Here is a 15,300-nt window from a genome sequence, read left to right on the forward strand (position 1 = left end):
TAGCGTTTTTTTCCAGCGCTAAAAAACGCAAATGTGAAACCAGCCTTACACAGTTTTTTTTTACCATGTTAACTAAATGCTGAAACTGACCTGCCATTATGATTCTTCAGGTCATTATGAGTTGATATGAACATAAGGATGAGTGACCTCATGGAGATCAACATCCAACACTGCGGAGACACCATCACATGTTTCTCAACGCAGTGATCTAGAGCAATGCCCCCATCCCTTATGGGAAATATGCAAAAGAGAGAGACTGCCCTTCCCGTGGTTGAGGTCACTCATCCTTATGTTCATAGCCTTTCACTAGGCATTGCTCCTACTAGCCAGTTTCCTACTCCACACTGATGAGGGGCAATACCCCGAAACAGCTGTCTGTGGATGGATACCATGTTTTGGCATAGGTGGTTTCCTTCATTGGAGACTGCCCTTCCCGTGGTTGTTCCTTCCCAGGGAAAGACCTGGCTAGTCATTGCTTGTGTTGAGAAACATGTGATGGTGTCTCCGCGGCTGTTGATTTACATGCTTTTGCATATTTCCCATAAGGGATGGGGGCATTGCTCTAGATCACTGCGTTGAGAAACATGTGATGGTGTCTCCGCAGTGTTGGATGTTGATCTCCATGAGGTCACTCATCCTTATGTTCATATCAACTCATAATGACCTGAAGAATCATAATGGCAGGTCAGTTTCAGCATTTAGTGAACATGGTAAAAAAAAACTGTGTAAGTGCACTTTTTTTTGTAATTTCACCACACTTGGAAACGCACTTGGTAAGGAAGGGGTTATTGATGAGACTTCATATAGAACCTTTTGGAGACAGCAATGACTTGGTAGAGATGCAGTCCCGGATTGTATGTGTAAAGTTCTCAAGAGAACACTGTATAGAAAGTATTGCTGCCAAACTTAATCCGATACTGTGAAATGTTTTGAAAATTTGACCTTTACCTGACTCTTGTAAATTAGTTAGAATGTTGGCATATTCTTAGGCAACAATTGTATTACTAGCAATCAAACATAGTAGAATAGTAGATTTCGACATCCTCACTTGTGTAGACTTGTGAAAGTCAGATATTGCAATGAACACTTATCTAGTATTTACGCATACCGTAGAGAGTTGACTCCATGGCATTAATGAAGATATAATAGGACTAGTTCACAAACCCAGATGCCCATAACAACATCACAAATGTCACTTAGATATTGTTATTTAACCATCGTGTTTGCCAGATCCAAACGTATAAATCCTCACAAGTACAGTAGCAATGTACACTTTGTGCTGTTTAACACTTTGTTGTGGGTGATACCATGTAAGTGTACATGTGTACTAGCTGAGTATTATAATGTAATACTAATGTGGTGTCTGAATGGTGGGCGACATGTGGAGATGGACGCTCAGTGCAACCACTCATTCCATTCTAGCAGGGGCCAACATATAAAAGTGCCAGGCTAGGCATCATTGGGCAGTTTGGGCAGACACCAGTCTTTGACAGTGAAGAGGGTGCCATCAGCAGTCAGACTGTATAATCCAATTATGTAGTTACTGACTATTGGAGCAATCTAAATTATAAGAAAACACAAAAGGGATAAAACCAGAGAACATTAGGCAAAGGGCTGAATCAGAATCAAAGTGCTATGTCAGTGAAGGAAGGGTCAAATAGTCCAAGTATTAGGGCCCCGTCACACAAGTTTTGTGACATAACAGCGATCTCACCAGCAAGATCTCTGTGTGTGACAGCGATCAGCGACCGGCCCCCCTGCCGGTATCGCTGTAGGAAAGCCCTGGACTTTTTTTTGGTCTCTGGTCTCCAGCTGGCCAGCACACATCGCTGCGTGTGACAGGCGGGAGACCAGCGATCAGCTGGTAACTAAGGTACACATCGGGTTTCTAAGTGATGCACGTCCCTTAGAAACCCGATGTGTACCTCAGTTACCAGCTCCCTGCATCAGCGCGCTGGTAACTAAAGTACACAGCGACGCCGCGCGCTCGGCATCGCTGGTCCTGATCGCTGGTGAAGCTGTATGTTTGACATCTCACCAGTGATCATGTGGTGACTCACCAGCGATCTTGACTCATTGATATCGTTGTCGGGATCACTGGTGAGTCGCTATGTGTGATGGGGCCCTTAATCAGAGTGGTCATCCTCCGATTAATTCAAAGTAGTCTAGAAAGAGTTGGGTAAGAACCAGTGATGTAGCCAGGTAAACAGGCAATGGCCAACTGATCTAGATGCACTTACACAGTTAAACCTTGACCTACCATTCTTTACTGCTGGTCACTTTAGGTCTGTGACCTCCAAAACAATGGTCATCAGTGTCCCAGCACAGGTAGCACCATGACTTCACCGCATCTCTCTGTCTGATCTTGCACGCTTGCCGGTGGAGTTATTTTGATTCTAATTTTTTTAAAAGGAACCCTTTAGAACTTTGCATTTTAAGGAACACTGGGAACAGTACTACTATTTGTGGAGAACTCAAGGGGCATTATTACTACTTGAGGGACACTCAAGGGGGCATTATTACTATTCTGAAGTCAGCTGGAACACTATTATTTGTAATGTCTCCACCCAATGGGCATAATTATTTTTAAGGAGGCACTCAGAGGGCACTGTTTCTTTTAGGAACATTTAGGTGAGAATTTTACTTGTTAAATAGGGCTTAGGAGGGGAATTACTACTTTGTAGGGAGCACTATAGGAACACTTACTTTATAATGGGCATTCAAGTGTAATACTTACATTACAGAGGATGCTCAGGGCATTAGGGGAGTTCTGACAATCAAAGTGGCACACAAGGACCATTCTTACTTTCTATTACTTTCTACCTTCTGAAGCATAGTACATGTCATATAGTACTGTATTTGTCATTAACCCCTTAATGACCGGAGCTCTTTTCAGTTTTGCATTTTTGTTTTTAGCTCCCCTTCTTCTCAGAACTATAACTTTTTTATTTTTCCGTCAATATGGCCATGTGAGGGTTTATTTTTTACGGGACGAGTTGTACTTTTGAATGACATCATTGGTTTTAGCAATACAAAGACCTTTCTAATGATCTTTTTACTCTTAGACCTGTGACGGGGACAAGGGGGCATCCTCTACGTCTGGAGGAAAGAAGGTTTAAGCATACTCACTGACGCGGATTCTTTACTGTAAGAGCAGTGAGACTATGGAACTCTCTGCCATATGATGTTGTAATGAGTGATTCACTACTAAAATTTAAGAAGGGACTGGATGCCTTTCTTGAAAAGTATAATATTACAGGGTATATACACTAGTCTCCTTAATATTGCGTTGATCCAGGGAGCTAGTCTGATTGCCGTATGTGGAGTCGGGAAGGAATTTTTTTCCCCAATGTGAAGCTTACTGTTGCCACATGGGGTTTTTTGCCTTCCTCTGGACCAACATGTTAGGGCAAGTTAGGATAGGATATGGGTTGAACTAGATGGACTTAAAGTCTCCCTTCAACCTTAATAACTATGTTACTATGTCATGTACTCAAAAACGGGGAAAAAATTTCAGGGGGGGTGTTTTAAACTTTTATATTTTTTTATCTTTTTCATATTTTTTATAACATTTTTTTAAATTTTGGTATGCTTCAATAGCCTCCATGGGAGGCTAGAAGCATCCACTATTTGATCGGCTCTGCTACATATAGGCGATGAGCAGATCACCTACATGTAGCAGAATTACAGCATTGCTATGAGCGGAGACCACTGGGTGGCGCTCATAGCAATGCCTCATCAACAACCATAGAGATCTCGAGGATGCCAACGCATCACGTGACGAGGGTCGGCGATGCACGTATTTCCGTCCTGGCGGCCGGAAGCGCTGGTTAAATCCCGCATAGTAACATATTAAGTAAAGCAGAAAGAAGACATTAGTCCATCCAGTTCAGCCTATAAAATTCTGTCAAAATAAATCCCCAGATTTACGTCCTTCTAAAGAACCTAACAATAACTGTAAGATACAATATTGTTACGATTCAGGAAGACATCCAGGCCTCTCTTGAACCTTTCGACTGAGTTCGCCATCACCACCTCCTCACGCAGGGAATTCCAGATTCTCACTGACCTAACAGTAAAGAATCCTCTTCTATGTTGGTGGAAAAACCTTTTCTCCTCCAGACGCAGAGAATGCCCCCTTGTGACCTTCACCTTCCCTGGTTCGGCGATGTTTTCCAAGCAGCTGGTCCCGGCTTTATCCAACGATCCTCTTGCTTAGGGAGACTCTTCACTTTTCCCAGAAGGCACCTGAAATATGCAAATTCTCTTCCTCGAGCTTCAATCCCTGGTTCGGCGATGCTTTCCAAGCAGCTGGTCCCGGCTGTATCCAACGATCCTCTTGCTTAGGGAGATTCTTCGCTTTTCCCAGAAGGCACCTGGAATATGCAAATTATCTTCCTCAAGCTTCAATCCCTGCTTCGGCGATGCTTTCCAAGCAGCTGGTCCCGGCTGTATCCAACGATCCTCTTGCTTAGGGAGACTCTTCGCTTTTCCCAGAAGGCACCTGGAATATGGAAATTATCTTCCTCAAGCTTCAATCCTCTCCCCTCTGTACCAGTTTGTCATTGTAAATTTGTTTACTGTTAACGATATCTATAACTTTGTATGTAACCCTCTTCTCATGTGCAGCATCATGGAATTAATGGCGCTATATAAATAAATAAATAATAATAATAACTAGTTAATAGGTGCGGGTGGATCACTTTGAAAACATCTGACATGTCCCGGCTTTGATGCGGGCTCACCGCCGGAGCCCTCATCAAAGCAGAGGTATTGCCATTGGATGTACTATTCCATCCAATAAGTATCCTTGATTTTCTCTTGTTTCTTTTAATTGTTATGGGTTTGCTTTTAATATATGTTTTTTATTCTTTCTAATAGTTCGTATATATATATGAAATGTTATCTATCTGGCTCTTGAAGACCTTTTTTCTGGCATAATTGAATGATGAGGATGTGGATTTCTACATCAGCTGTTCTGGAGATGAAAGAATTATATATCAACAACAATCAATTTGATGGAAGATGGGACATGTATTGGGTTACATCTGTACATTTGTATAGATTTATACATACATGATTTGTTAACTTTTTCTCTACACCCTGGTACATGCCCCTTTAATTGTTATCTGGGTGTTATAGTACCAAGGGTACTGAGTTGTGTTAATATGTTTTCTTTCTATTTTTTCTTTTTATGCTCCTTTGTCCTTTTAGTGATATATGTGTGCATATAAATTATGTATGGTGGTAACCATCATTATGACAATTGTATGCTACTTTCTCTCCTGACATGTATTACACTCCCTATTATGAGTGATCTAATGTGTATCGGGATATAGGGATAAGTATGACCTGTAATAGTACTGTCACTTTTTTGCTGATTCTTTGTATGGCCGCTATAAGGGGAGCATGCGCTGTGTGCGAGCCTGCCGCACCGTGAAAGGTGTCGGTGCACGTCGGGTCTCCATGGTTACATGGACACTATGACGCACGTTGACTTCCGGGATGACCGTAAATGACGCAGCGGGGACATCTCGTCCACCGTGCATGCGCCGCCATGATGGCCGCGCACACCGGGCATTACTTGATTTATGCCTGTATAAAAGGTCCTTGGCCCATAACATAGGCCACACAGCCCCCCGAGGACGCCCTTTGAGCGAAACGCATCGGGGCAGAGCCAGCACCGCTCGACCTTCCCACATGGGTAAGATACATTATCATTGTGCACTCACACCGCCAGTGTGATCTTTTGGGCATAGCTGCAATTCATAGGACAGACAGGGTACTTTGCCTCTTTTGTATTGGTAGGTGTTAGTAATGAGTATAGGGAATTTTCTCCCAGTTGCTTTGACAACATATCATGTTTATACACCACCTTTGTGAGACTTTGGCAATTAAATGCACAGGCACTTTATTATAAGGTATTATTGAATAGCTCTGTATTTTATGTCCTGCACTAGGCCTTGCTCTCTGGTCACGATTTTTGTGCAGTGTTTGTTATATTTTGTGTTGGGTTGCTTTGCTGCTTAGTCTTCCACCTTATATATACTCACTGGTTTTGTATTTATGTGCTTTTATATACTAATAATAAAACTAACTATACATTTATTTGCAAAAAAAACTGTTTTGTGTGACTATGTTGAAAGAGTATTTTTAAAAACCGGGCATTTTTGAACTCATAAAGGTTCTTTGTAGGTGTTATTCCATCCAATAGCAGTAAGGGGTTAATATATTTGGGGTCATTGTCTATCTGGCATTATTGTTTTCAGGTACACTGCCACTGTTACACATTTTTGGGGCTAATTAATTATGCCAATGTTTCTAAAGTAAAGTGTCTTAGGACACTCACCATGGCAGCAGCTTATCTAATGGAGAAACAAAAGGATTTGGAGCTGAATACAGCTGAGAGGCCCCTACACCGATTAGATGGTCAGAAAGTTCTGTCGAAATTTACAGTTTCGGATCACTTTCCCTAATTTGTGTGGGGTTTTTTTTAGTGGTTGTAGATGAGCCTGAGAAGTTCTGAGATTGAAAATGGGCCTGAAATGCTCCATGCCCTACATTAGTGACCATTAGACTAGTACTGGTAATGCCAGCCTGCCGTATCTGCAATCACCTGTGATGCCTTTTTATATGGCCAACACCAATGATCATACCAGTATCTTCACTATGCCAACTCAGTGTAATCATGAACTATATTGAGTGGGCTATTCTGTAAAAAGACCCAAATGAATAGATTAATGTTCTAACCTATTAGATTATATCCACTGCTATTGGCGATTCCCCGCTGTGAAATATTTTTAGAGACTGTTCTTGTTATATATTGCTACCAAGCTCTGTGCCTCAATTTTATAATATAGCTGTCAAGCCTTTATTCACCATTATGTATATTCAACAACATCTGTGCCACTATTCTGTGTATAACCATTACCTTTGTGACTCCATTGAGATTCTGTAACTTACGTATTATGCCAAGTTGTCTAATTAAGGCTAAGTTCAAACTTGCGTACCGGGGCTCTGCGGACGGCTGCGTACTTCCTCCTTGAAGCTCCGCCCACTTCCGCACTTCTTCCGTTTAGGTCCACTTACTTCTGCATGGGTCCTGCATACCTATCTTTAACATTGGTACGCAGGACATGCGGATGTATGCGGATGCATAATTTTGATACGCCCGCCGACCGCACGGGAACGCAACATCCACATGTCCTGCGTACCCAATGTTAAAGAATGCAGGAATGCATGCAGAAGTAGGTGGACCTAAATGGAAGTGGGCGGAGCTTCAGGGAGGAAGTACGAAGCCGTCCGCAGAGCCCCGGTATGCAAGTGTGAACTTAACCTAACTGTGTCATCATCAAACGAGGCACAATGTTTAGGGGAAGACTTTACACAGTAAAAATTGACAAGAATTGATAATAATGTCTGCTTCCCTTCTCTACTGTTACATGCCAGTATTCAGTGTATGTAGACCAGAATTCACATACACTAGTAATGATACATTTGTATTGATGCCCTTATAGACAAACTATAGACTCCAGATGTGTCATATCCATATTTTAATGAGCGATGAGAAACTGCACTGTGATCTCCACAGGCGATATAACATAAGTAACAATAAACAGGAAAGTGGAAAATGCCATTAAAATTGACAGGACACAAAGACCTCACTGATGGTTTGGCGCAAAATAACATCAGTCAGCAAATTAAATCGTATTTATTTTTATCTTCACTACTGGGACCCCATCTTCTATGCCACCATCTTTTAGACTCTACTATAAACAGTTTTTGTCCCTTTTGTTTGCTTAGCAGAATCTTACAATTGTTTGTTATTAATTCACAAAAATTAGTCCTTCTATATGTGAAACTACCCTATAACGGTAGATGGTACTTCACTATAACAATACACCAACCCTATTTATCCCCAATGAATCTCAGGCAAATAAAGTTAAGTGTAAAAAATGAAGATTAAACCATAAATTTATTCAACATAATTAGAATTAAAAATAATTTTATTTCTAATTATGTTGAATAAATTATGGTTTAATCTTCATTTTTTGTACTTCACTTTATTTGCCTGAGATTCATTGGGGATAAATAGGGTTGGTAAATTGCTGGTTGTTGTCAGAAAAAAGACCCCTAAATTGTCCTGCTGCCAAATGCAATAATGAATTCAAAAAGATTTCCCACACTACGGACAAAATACAGATAGTCCCTTGTACTAATATATGGAATCAGAACCACCAAACCTCAGCTGCCTACAAAGATGCCACCAGCCCAAGGTGACCTACCTAAGGTGACCAGCCCATGGTGACCAGCTTAAGGTGATTCAGTGTGAATTGGTGGTTGTTTCACATGATGTTGTGACAGAAGAGACACTAGCGTCTTTTTCCTTACCTTCCAGCAATTCTGTTTGTTGGTGAATGATTAGTTGATCTATCTGTAAAAATAACAAATTTATGAAAACAACATGAAAATAATAACTAAATCAAAGCACCAAGAGGTTGCAAGCATGAAACCTTGTACAGAGACTTTTCTAACTTATTTACTGCCTTAAAGGGAACCTGTCAGCAGGATTGTGCTTAGTAACCTACAGACAGTGTCAGGTTTGCACTGTTATACTGATTAAAATGATACCTTGGTTGATGTCTTGTGGTTGTTCCCACTGATCCCTCATTGACCTGCCACATAGTTTACATGATGAAAATTATATATATTTTAAAATTTTAATTTTTGCACTGCAGCATGATCGCATCTATAATGTGTATTCAATTATTGTTTTTGATGGTATGAATACATTTTAAAAAAAACAGTGTGAAAATGGTGCCGGCCACGCCTGTGCTGTAACAGCTATCGGCAATCTGATAGATGGTACTGCGCAGGCACCGGTGGCACCATCTTGCTAGAGAAAAAAAAATTGCCTCATCCAAGAGGAAGCAATTTATTTTTCTCTAGCAAGATGGCACTGTCGGCGCCTGCGCAGTAGCAGCTATCGGACTGCCGATAGATGTTACTGCACAGGCGTGGCCGCCGCCATTTTCAGACTATTTTTTTATGCATACAGTGACCCATAGTGAGCGGGTTGAAGATTGTGACGAGAAAATAATACTGGAAGTGACTAATACACCGGATTGGACAAAAGAAAAACTGGAGAGTGACTTTGTGAACACCAAAATGGCGACCGCCAAGATGGAGAGCTGTGGCGCCAAAAAGGACTGTCCCTATCTACAAGGTGCACTTCGTGGGTGTGACAGCGTCTGGATAGTGCCAAACAAGAGCTGTCAACAATGTCGGGTCCGCCCCTGGAGGGAATATTATGTGCAGATGGAAAAATATTCAGAATTGAGAGTCCTCAGTGGTTGATACCTTTTAATGGCTAACTGAAAAGATAGTAACACATTGCAAGCTTTCGAGACTACTCAGGTTTTTTCATCAGGCATAGACTAATACAAAATCTGAAGAGTCACATATTTATGCACAATACAGCACAGAAGAAATGCAATAGATGAGACAAGTGATGTGAAGCAGAATTATGATTATGGGAGAGGGAGAAACATAAATATTCGACCAGTTCATAGATAAGGAGTCTGGATGTTTTATTGTCCTCTGATTGGGGTCTCTTAATGTGTTGTGATGCCCCCACAAGGTCTTAGGAGCAAATTCCTTAATTGATGTAAAAAGACATAAATCCATGCGACACATTCATTCCAGCATTGAGAGTATCAAAGGTCGACATAAATTTATACTCACAGACTCTTCTCTCTCTCTGAGATGTGATGTTACCTTTCAATACCAGTAATTTCATATCCCTGGTGTTGTAGTCCATCATACAAAAATGTTTTGCCACAGGTAGATCCATTCTTTTTTCTCTTATTGTTTGACGATGAGCATTCATCCTTGTTCTAAGCATTTGCCCTGTCTCCCCCACATACAGACCCCCAGTTGCACATTTTTTATAAATAATTAAGCACACCACATTAGATGTAATGCAGCTGAAAGTACCTGGGATCTTGTAATCCTGATGTGAATTGGGGATCTTTATCTTGTCCGTGGTCATTATAGATGGACAGGTTTTGCATTTTTTCTGGTTGCAAGGAAAGGTTCCTCCAGCTGTTGGAGAGGACAGGGAGCTTCTGACAATGATGCTTCTTAGATTTGGGGGCTGCCTAAAGCACAGTAGTGGGGGGTCTGGAAAAATGGATTGTAATCGGGCATCTTTTTGTAGTAAAGGTAGTAATTTCCGTGCAGCTCCCCTTAGCACTTCCAGATTTGGGTTGTAGGTGACTACTAGAGGCACTCGGTTATTTTCTTCTTTAGCTTTGTAATGTAGCAGTAGTAGTACTGGAGAGGCGTCTGGCCGCAGCACAGGCCGTTCCGGGGCCCCGAAGGAACGACGCTCCGCTGACTTCCCCTGAGGAACCAACGAGTCCGGAAGCTGTTCCTGCCAGACAGCAGGAGGAAGAACATCAGAGCACCCCGGGGAGAAAGTTCCGGCAGCACGTGCGAGCTGACGGAGCTCACCCAACCGGAGGGTTCTGTAATGCTGTAGATAAGCCTCGATGTAACCAAAAAGATAAGAAAAACATGTTAGATTATACTCACCGGAGGGGGCAGTCCGGTCCGATGGGTGTCGCGGTCTGGTCTTGCGCCTCCCATCTTCATATGAAGCCGTCCTCTACTTCCTTTCCTGTACTGGCTCCGGCGCAGGCGCACTGCTCTGCCCTGTTGAGGGCAGAGCAGAGTACTGCAGTGCGCAGGCGTCGAGAGAGGTTTGTCGCCTGCGCACTGCGGTATTCTGCTCTGCCCTCAACAGGGCAGAGCAGTGCGCCTGCACTGGAGCCACTACAGGAAGGGATGAAGAGGACTGCATCGTATGAAGATGGGAGGCGTCGGACCGGACCGCGACACCCATCGGAGTATAATCTAATGTGTTTTTCTTATCTTTCAGGTTACATCGGGGGCTTATCTACAGCATTACAGAATGCTGTAGATAAGCCCCTGATGTCAACGCCGCAGCTGATAGTCAAAAAAAGGGAGACAGATTCCCTTTAAACGTTCATGCTGCTATGTACATTTACCTGTATATAATTGTAATATATTGCATTGTGCCATATTTTCATATCTTTGCACTATATGTAAGATAGGGACAGTGCATTAATGAAAAGGGCCACTAGATGAGTGCACTGAGTACACTGCATAGGAAGGTTTAGTTGTAGGACACTTAGAGGTTAAAACTAGGAGGGGTAGCTGGGGAATAAGGTAGTGAGACTTCCTGGATATAGTCAGTCAGGGGTAGACCCCTGTGTGCTGCTCAGGTGGCCTCTGGCCTGGGCTGCTTAGCTACCATGTAACATTCTGAAGTAGAAGCCCAGCCATCCAAGGAAAGGAGTGGGAGTATAAAGGAAGAAGAGAAGAGTTAAGAGCACAATATACGCAGCAACGTAGTGAAGAAGTTAGAGGGGGCCACCGTGAAAGTGCACGGGCAAGATAAGCATTGAAGGGGTGGACGACCCAGTAGATAGTATTTTTGAGTCTGGGACGAAGTAGGTTTCAGGGAGATATATTGAAGTGGCGTTTTCACCGGGCTCCTAGTCCCGTTATAACTTTGTGGCCTATTCCTGTGAAGAAGAAGTTAGGGAAAGACGATGAAAATGCATTGCTGGTACTGTGACAAGTGTGCTGGAAGTATTATGGATGTGCTGTGTCCTGAAGAAAATAAACCCGTTTTGTTTCAAGTTGCTTTGGACTCTGCCTCCTGTCTTTTGAACGCAAGGAAGAATGGGGGACACAGCAGGGAAGAAACAGCTGCCAGCACAGTGAGTATGGATTGTGCTGACATGACTACAACTCTGTCGCAGTTTTACACAACAACCACAAGACTGATTTCATCAACCAATGTATCATTGTAATTAGTTTAACGGCACCAACTTTACACTGTCTGTGGGTTACTGTGCACATTTCTGCTGACAGGTTCCTTTTAATTACAGCTAAGGCCTGTTTCATACCTCCGTGGGGGCGGTCAGTTGAAATCCGGCAAAGGTTCCAAACAACTGATCCGTCTCCTTTTCGTGACGTACGGATGACAGTGGACCACGTTGCAGTACGGATCTGTGGAAGATGTAAAGCGGCGTGATTTAAAGGGACCGCGGGCTGGAAGTTCGACGCGATCTTGCGGCATTGCCCATCGCCGCGATATCTCATGGCCGGCCGCTATCTCGCGGTGATCCTCATGGCCGTGATCTCGCTGCGATCATTGCGGCCATCTTCATGGCCGCGATCTCGCGGCAATCATCACGGCAATCTTCATGAGCGCGATCTCGCAGCAATCATCGCAGCAATCTTCATGGCCGCAATCTCGCGGCAGTCTTGAGGACGTGATTGGAATCGAGGGAGCTCAGGTGAAATCAAGAGAGAGAGAGAGAGAACTTTAGCGGCTCCCGAGACGGCATTTCAGGGTTAAAACTGCTCCCGGCTTTCACCTTACAGGCATGCGCAGTTAGAAATAGCAGACCGTCAACCAAAAAAAATGTTGCAGTGTCCGTCTGGTCCGCCCAGGAGCCGCTAAAATTCTCATGGATCCGTCAAAAAATGGACCCAGCGGACGACCATCAGTCAAAATCCGCCACTAGTGCAAATCAATGGGGGGAAAAAACGAATCCACCCTTTTTTGGTGGATCCGTTTTTTTATAAAATTGGCGGATTTTGACTGATGACCAAAAACGGAAGTGTGAAACAGGCCTTAAGTGAAGCTTAGCGTATCAATAAATTCCAAGTCACACTGAAAAGTTTTATAATATATGGGGACAAAGTCTTAGAAAGTGCTAGTTCAATAAAGGCAATTTCTTTCTTAGAAAATTAAGTACAAATATGGCGAAATTATATCTATATTGGCTGCTATGGGGCCCTCGGCATCAGTGGGCTCTGGGTCTCCTAGCATGTGTTATCCAGGCTCAGCAGTCAATACTACTTCACCCATTGCACTAAAGTTTGGGATGGTTAGGAATGATAGTCATGATACTAAATTATCCTCTTTCACCACTGCATGGAGGATATATATTAGGGCATATTAGGTCTCTTTAGGGCGAGTCTATTTTGAACTTGGGCAACAGGGGCATAACTACAATAGGTGATGGGGTTGCAATCGAACCCTATCCCTGGATCCTAGGGGGCCCAAATATCACCTTTGTCCTATTTAAAATGGCCAATACAATTGGATTTGCAATAATTGGGGACCTGGTTGGACCTTTTCCATTGAGACCCATAAACCTCTTGTTATTGCACTGGGGGGTGTCATATCGCTTTATTTACTGTGTCAACCTCTGCAGAAAAGTAGGGATTACAAGGATTATCCATCATATTTTTTCTTAATTTTTCAGATATGTTTCTACTCCCTGTGCTGACCTCCTAGCTTCACCTTCAGGTGAAGTTGGATTGAAGTCTGAGAAAGGGTTTGAGGTGGATACTGATTCAGTGATCCAGATCTATCAAGAGTGTGTAAACAGGTGAATTAACCAAAGATTATTTATTAATCTAATATAACAGTTTAGGTGACTAAGATACAGAATTAAGAAGGATTTACAAATTATTGAAATGCAGTGAAGTATTTTACAATGGAAATGTATACCCGTCTTTGAGGGTGAAAGTAGCTTTAAGGATTCTAGCAATAAAACTCAATCATAAAAGGCAATAAAAAATAATATGGATAGATAGATATATCTATGGATATATACTGTATATATACACTGCTCAAAAAAATAAAGGGAACACTCAAATAACACATCCTAGATCTGAATGAATGAAATATTCTCTTTGAATACTTTGTTCTGTACAAAGTTGAATGTGCTGACAACAAAATAACACAAAAATCTTCAATGGAAATCAAATTTATTAACCAATGGAGGCTTGGATTTGGAGTCACACACAAAATTAAAGTGGAATGTATGTCCTTAAAACAAGTTAAAATGAGGCTCAGTATTGTGTGTGGCCTCCACGTGCCTGTATGACCTACCTACTGTACAATGCCTGGGCATGCTCCTGATGAGGCGGCAGATGGTGTCCAGAGGGATCTCCTCCCAGACCTGGACTAAAGCATCCGCCAACTCCTGTACAGTCTGTGGCATAACGTGACATTGGTGGATGGAGCGAGACATGATGTCCCAGATGTGCTCAATCGAAGTCAGGTCTGGGGAATGGGTGGGCCAGTCCATAGCTTCAATGCCTTCATCTTGCAGGAACTGCTGACACACTCCAGTCACATGAGGTCTGGCATTGTCCTGCATTAGGAGGAACACAGGGCGAACCGCACTAGCATATGGCCTCACAAGGGGTCTGAGGATCTCATCTCGGTACCTAATGGCAGTCAGGCTACCTCTGGCGAGCACATGGAGGGCTGTGCGGCCCTCCAAAGAAATGCCACCCCATACCATTACTGACCTACTGCTGAAGGATGTTGCAGGCAGCAGATCGCTCTCCATGGCCTCTCCAGACTCTGTCATGTCTGTCACATGTGCTCAGTGTTAACCTGCTTTCATCTGTGAAGAGCATAGGGCGCCAGTGGCGAATTTTCCAATCCTGGTGTTCTGTGGAAAATGCCAAGCATCCTGCACGGTGTTGCACTGTGAGCACAACCCCCATCTGTGGGCGTCGGGCCCTCAGACCATCCTCATGGAGTCGGTTTCTAACCGTTTGTGCAGACACATGCACATTTGTGGCCTGCTGGAGATCATTTTGCAGGGCTCTGACAATGCTCCTCCTGTTCCTCCTTGGACAAAGGCGGAGGTAGCGGTCCTTCTGCTGGGTTATTGCCCTCCTATGACCCCCTCCATGTCTCCTGGTGTACTGGCCTGTCTCTTGGTAGCACCTCCAGCCTCTGGACAGCTCGCATTGATGTGCCATCCTGAATGAGCTGCACTACCTGAGCCACTTGTGTGGGTTTCAGAGTCCATCTCATGCAACCACGAGTGGGAAAGCACAACCAACATTCAAAAGTGACCAAAACATCAGCCAGAAAGCATTGGTATTCAGATGAGGTCTGTTGTCCCCACCTGCAGAACCACTCCTTCATTGAGTGGGTCTTGATAATTGCCCATAGTTTCCATCTGTTGTCTATTCCATTTGCACAACAGCTTGTGAAATTGATTGTCAATCAGTGTTGCTTATTAAGTGGACAGTTTGATTTCACAGAAGTTTGATTTACTTGGAGGTATATTCTGCTGTTTAAGTGTTCCCTTTATTTTTTTGAGCAGTGGATAGATATATCTATTTCTATAAACAGAAAAAAAAAAATCAGGCAGCACTCCAGTTCAA

The 15,300-nt window shown here is 43.0% G+C and overlaps 1 protein-coding gene across 1 annotated transcript in view; it reads right to left on the reverse strand.

Annotated features, from left to right (window-relative positions):
- Nucleotides 1-15,300, reverse strand: part of LOC141092828 (phospholipid scramblase 2-like) — a 102,863-nt gene that overhangs the window by 37,449 nt on the left and 50,114 nt on the right. Inside the window, exon 4 of the mRNA XM_073579153.1 lies at nt 8,392-8,434. Coding sequence (XP_073435254.1) covers nt 8,392-8,434 — 43 coding nt within the window. The remainder of the gene's footprint in view (nt 1-8,391; nt 8,435-15,300) is intronic.

This window comes from Dendrobates tinctorius, unplaced genomic scaffold (assembly GCF_039654945.1).
Source record: "Dendrobates tinctorius isolate UK_male_01 unplaced genomic scaffold, ASM3965494v1 ptg000060l, whole genome shotgun sequence".
NCBI classification, from domain to species: domain Eukaryota; kingdom Metazoa; phylum Chordata; class Amphibia; order Anura; family Dendrobatidae; genus Dendrobates; species Dendrobates tinctorius.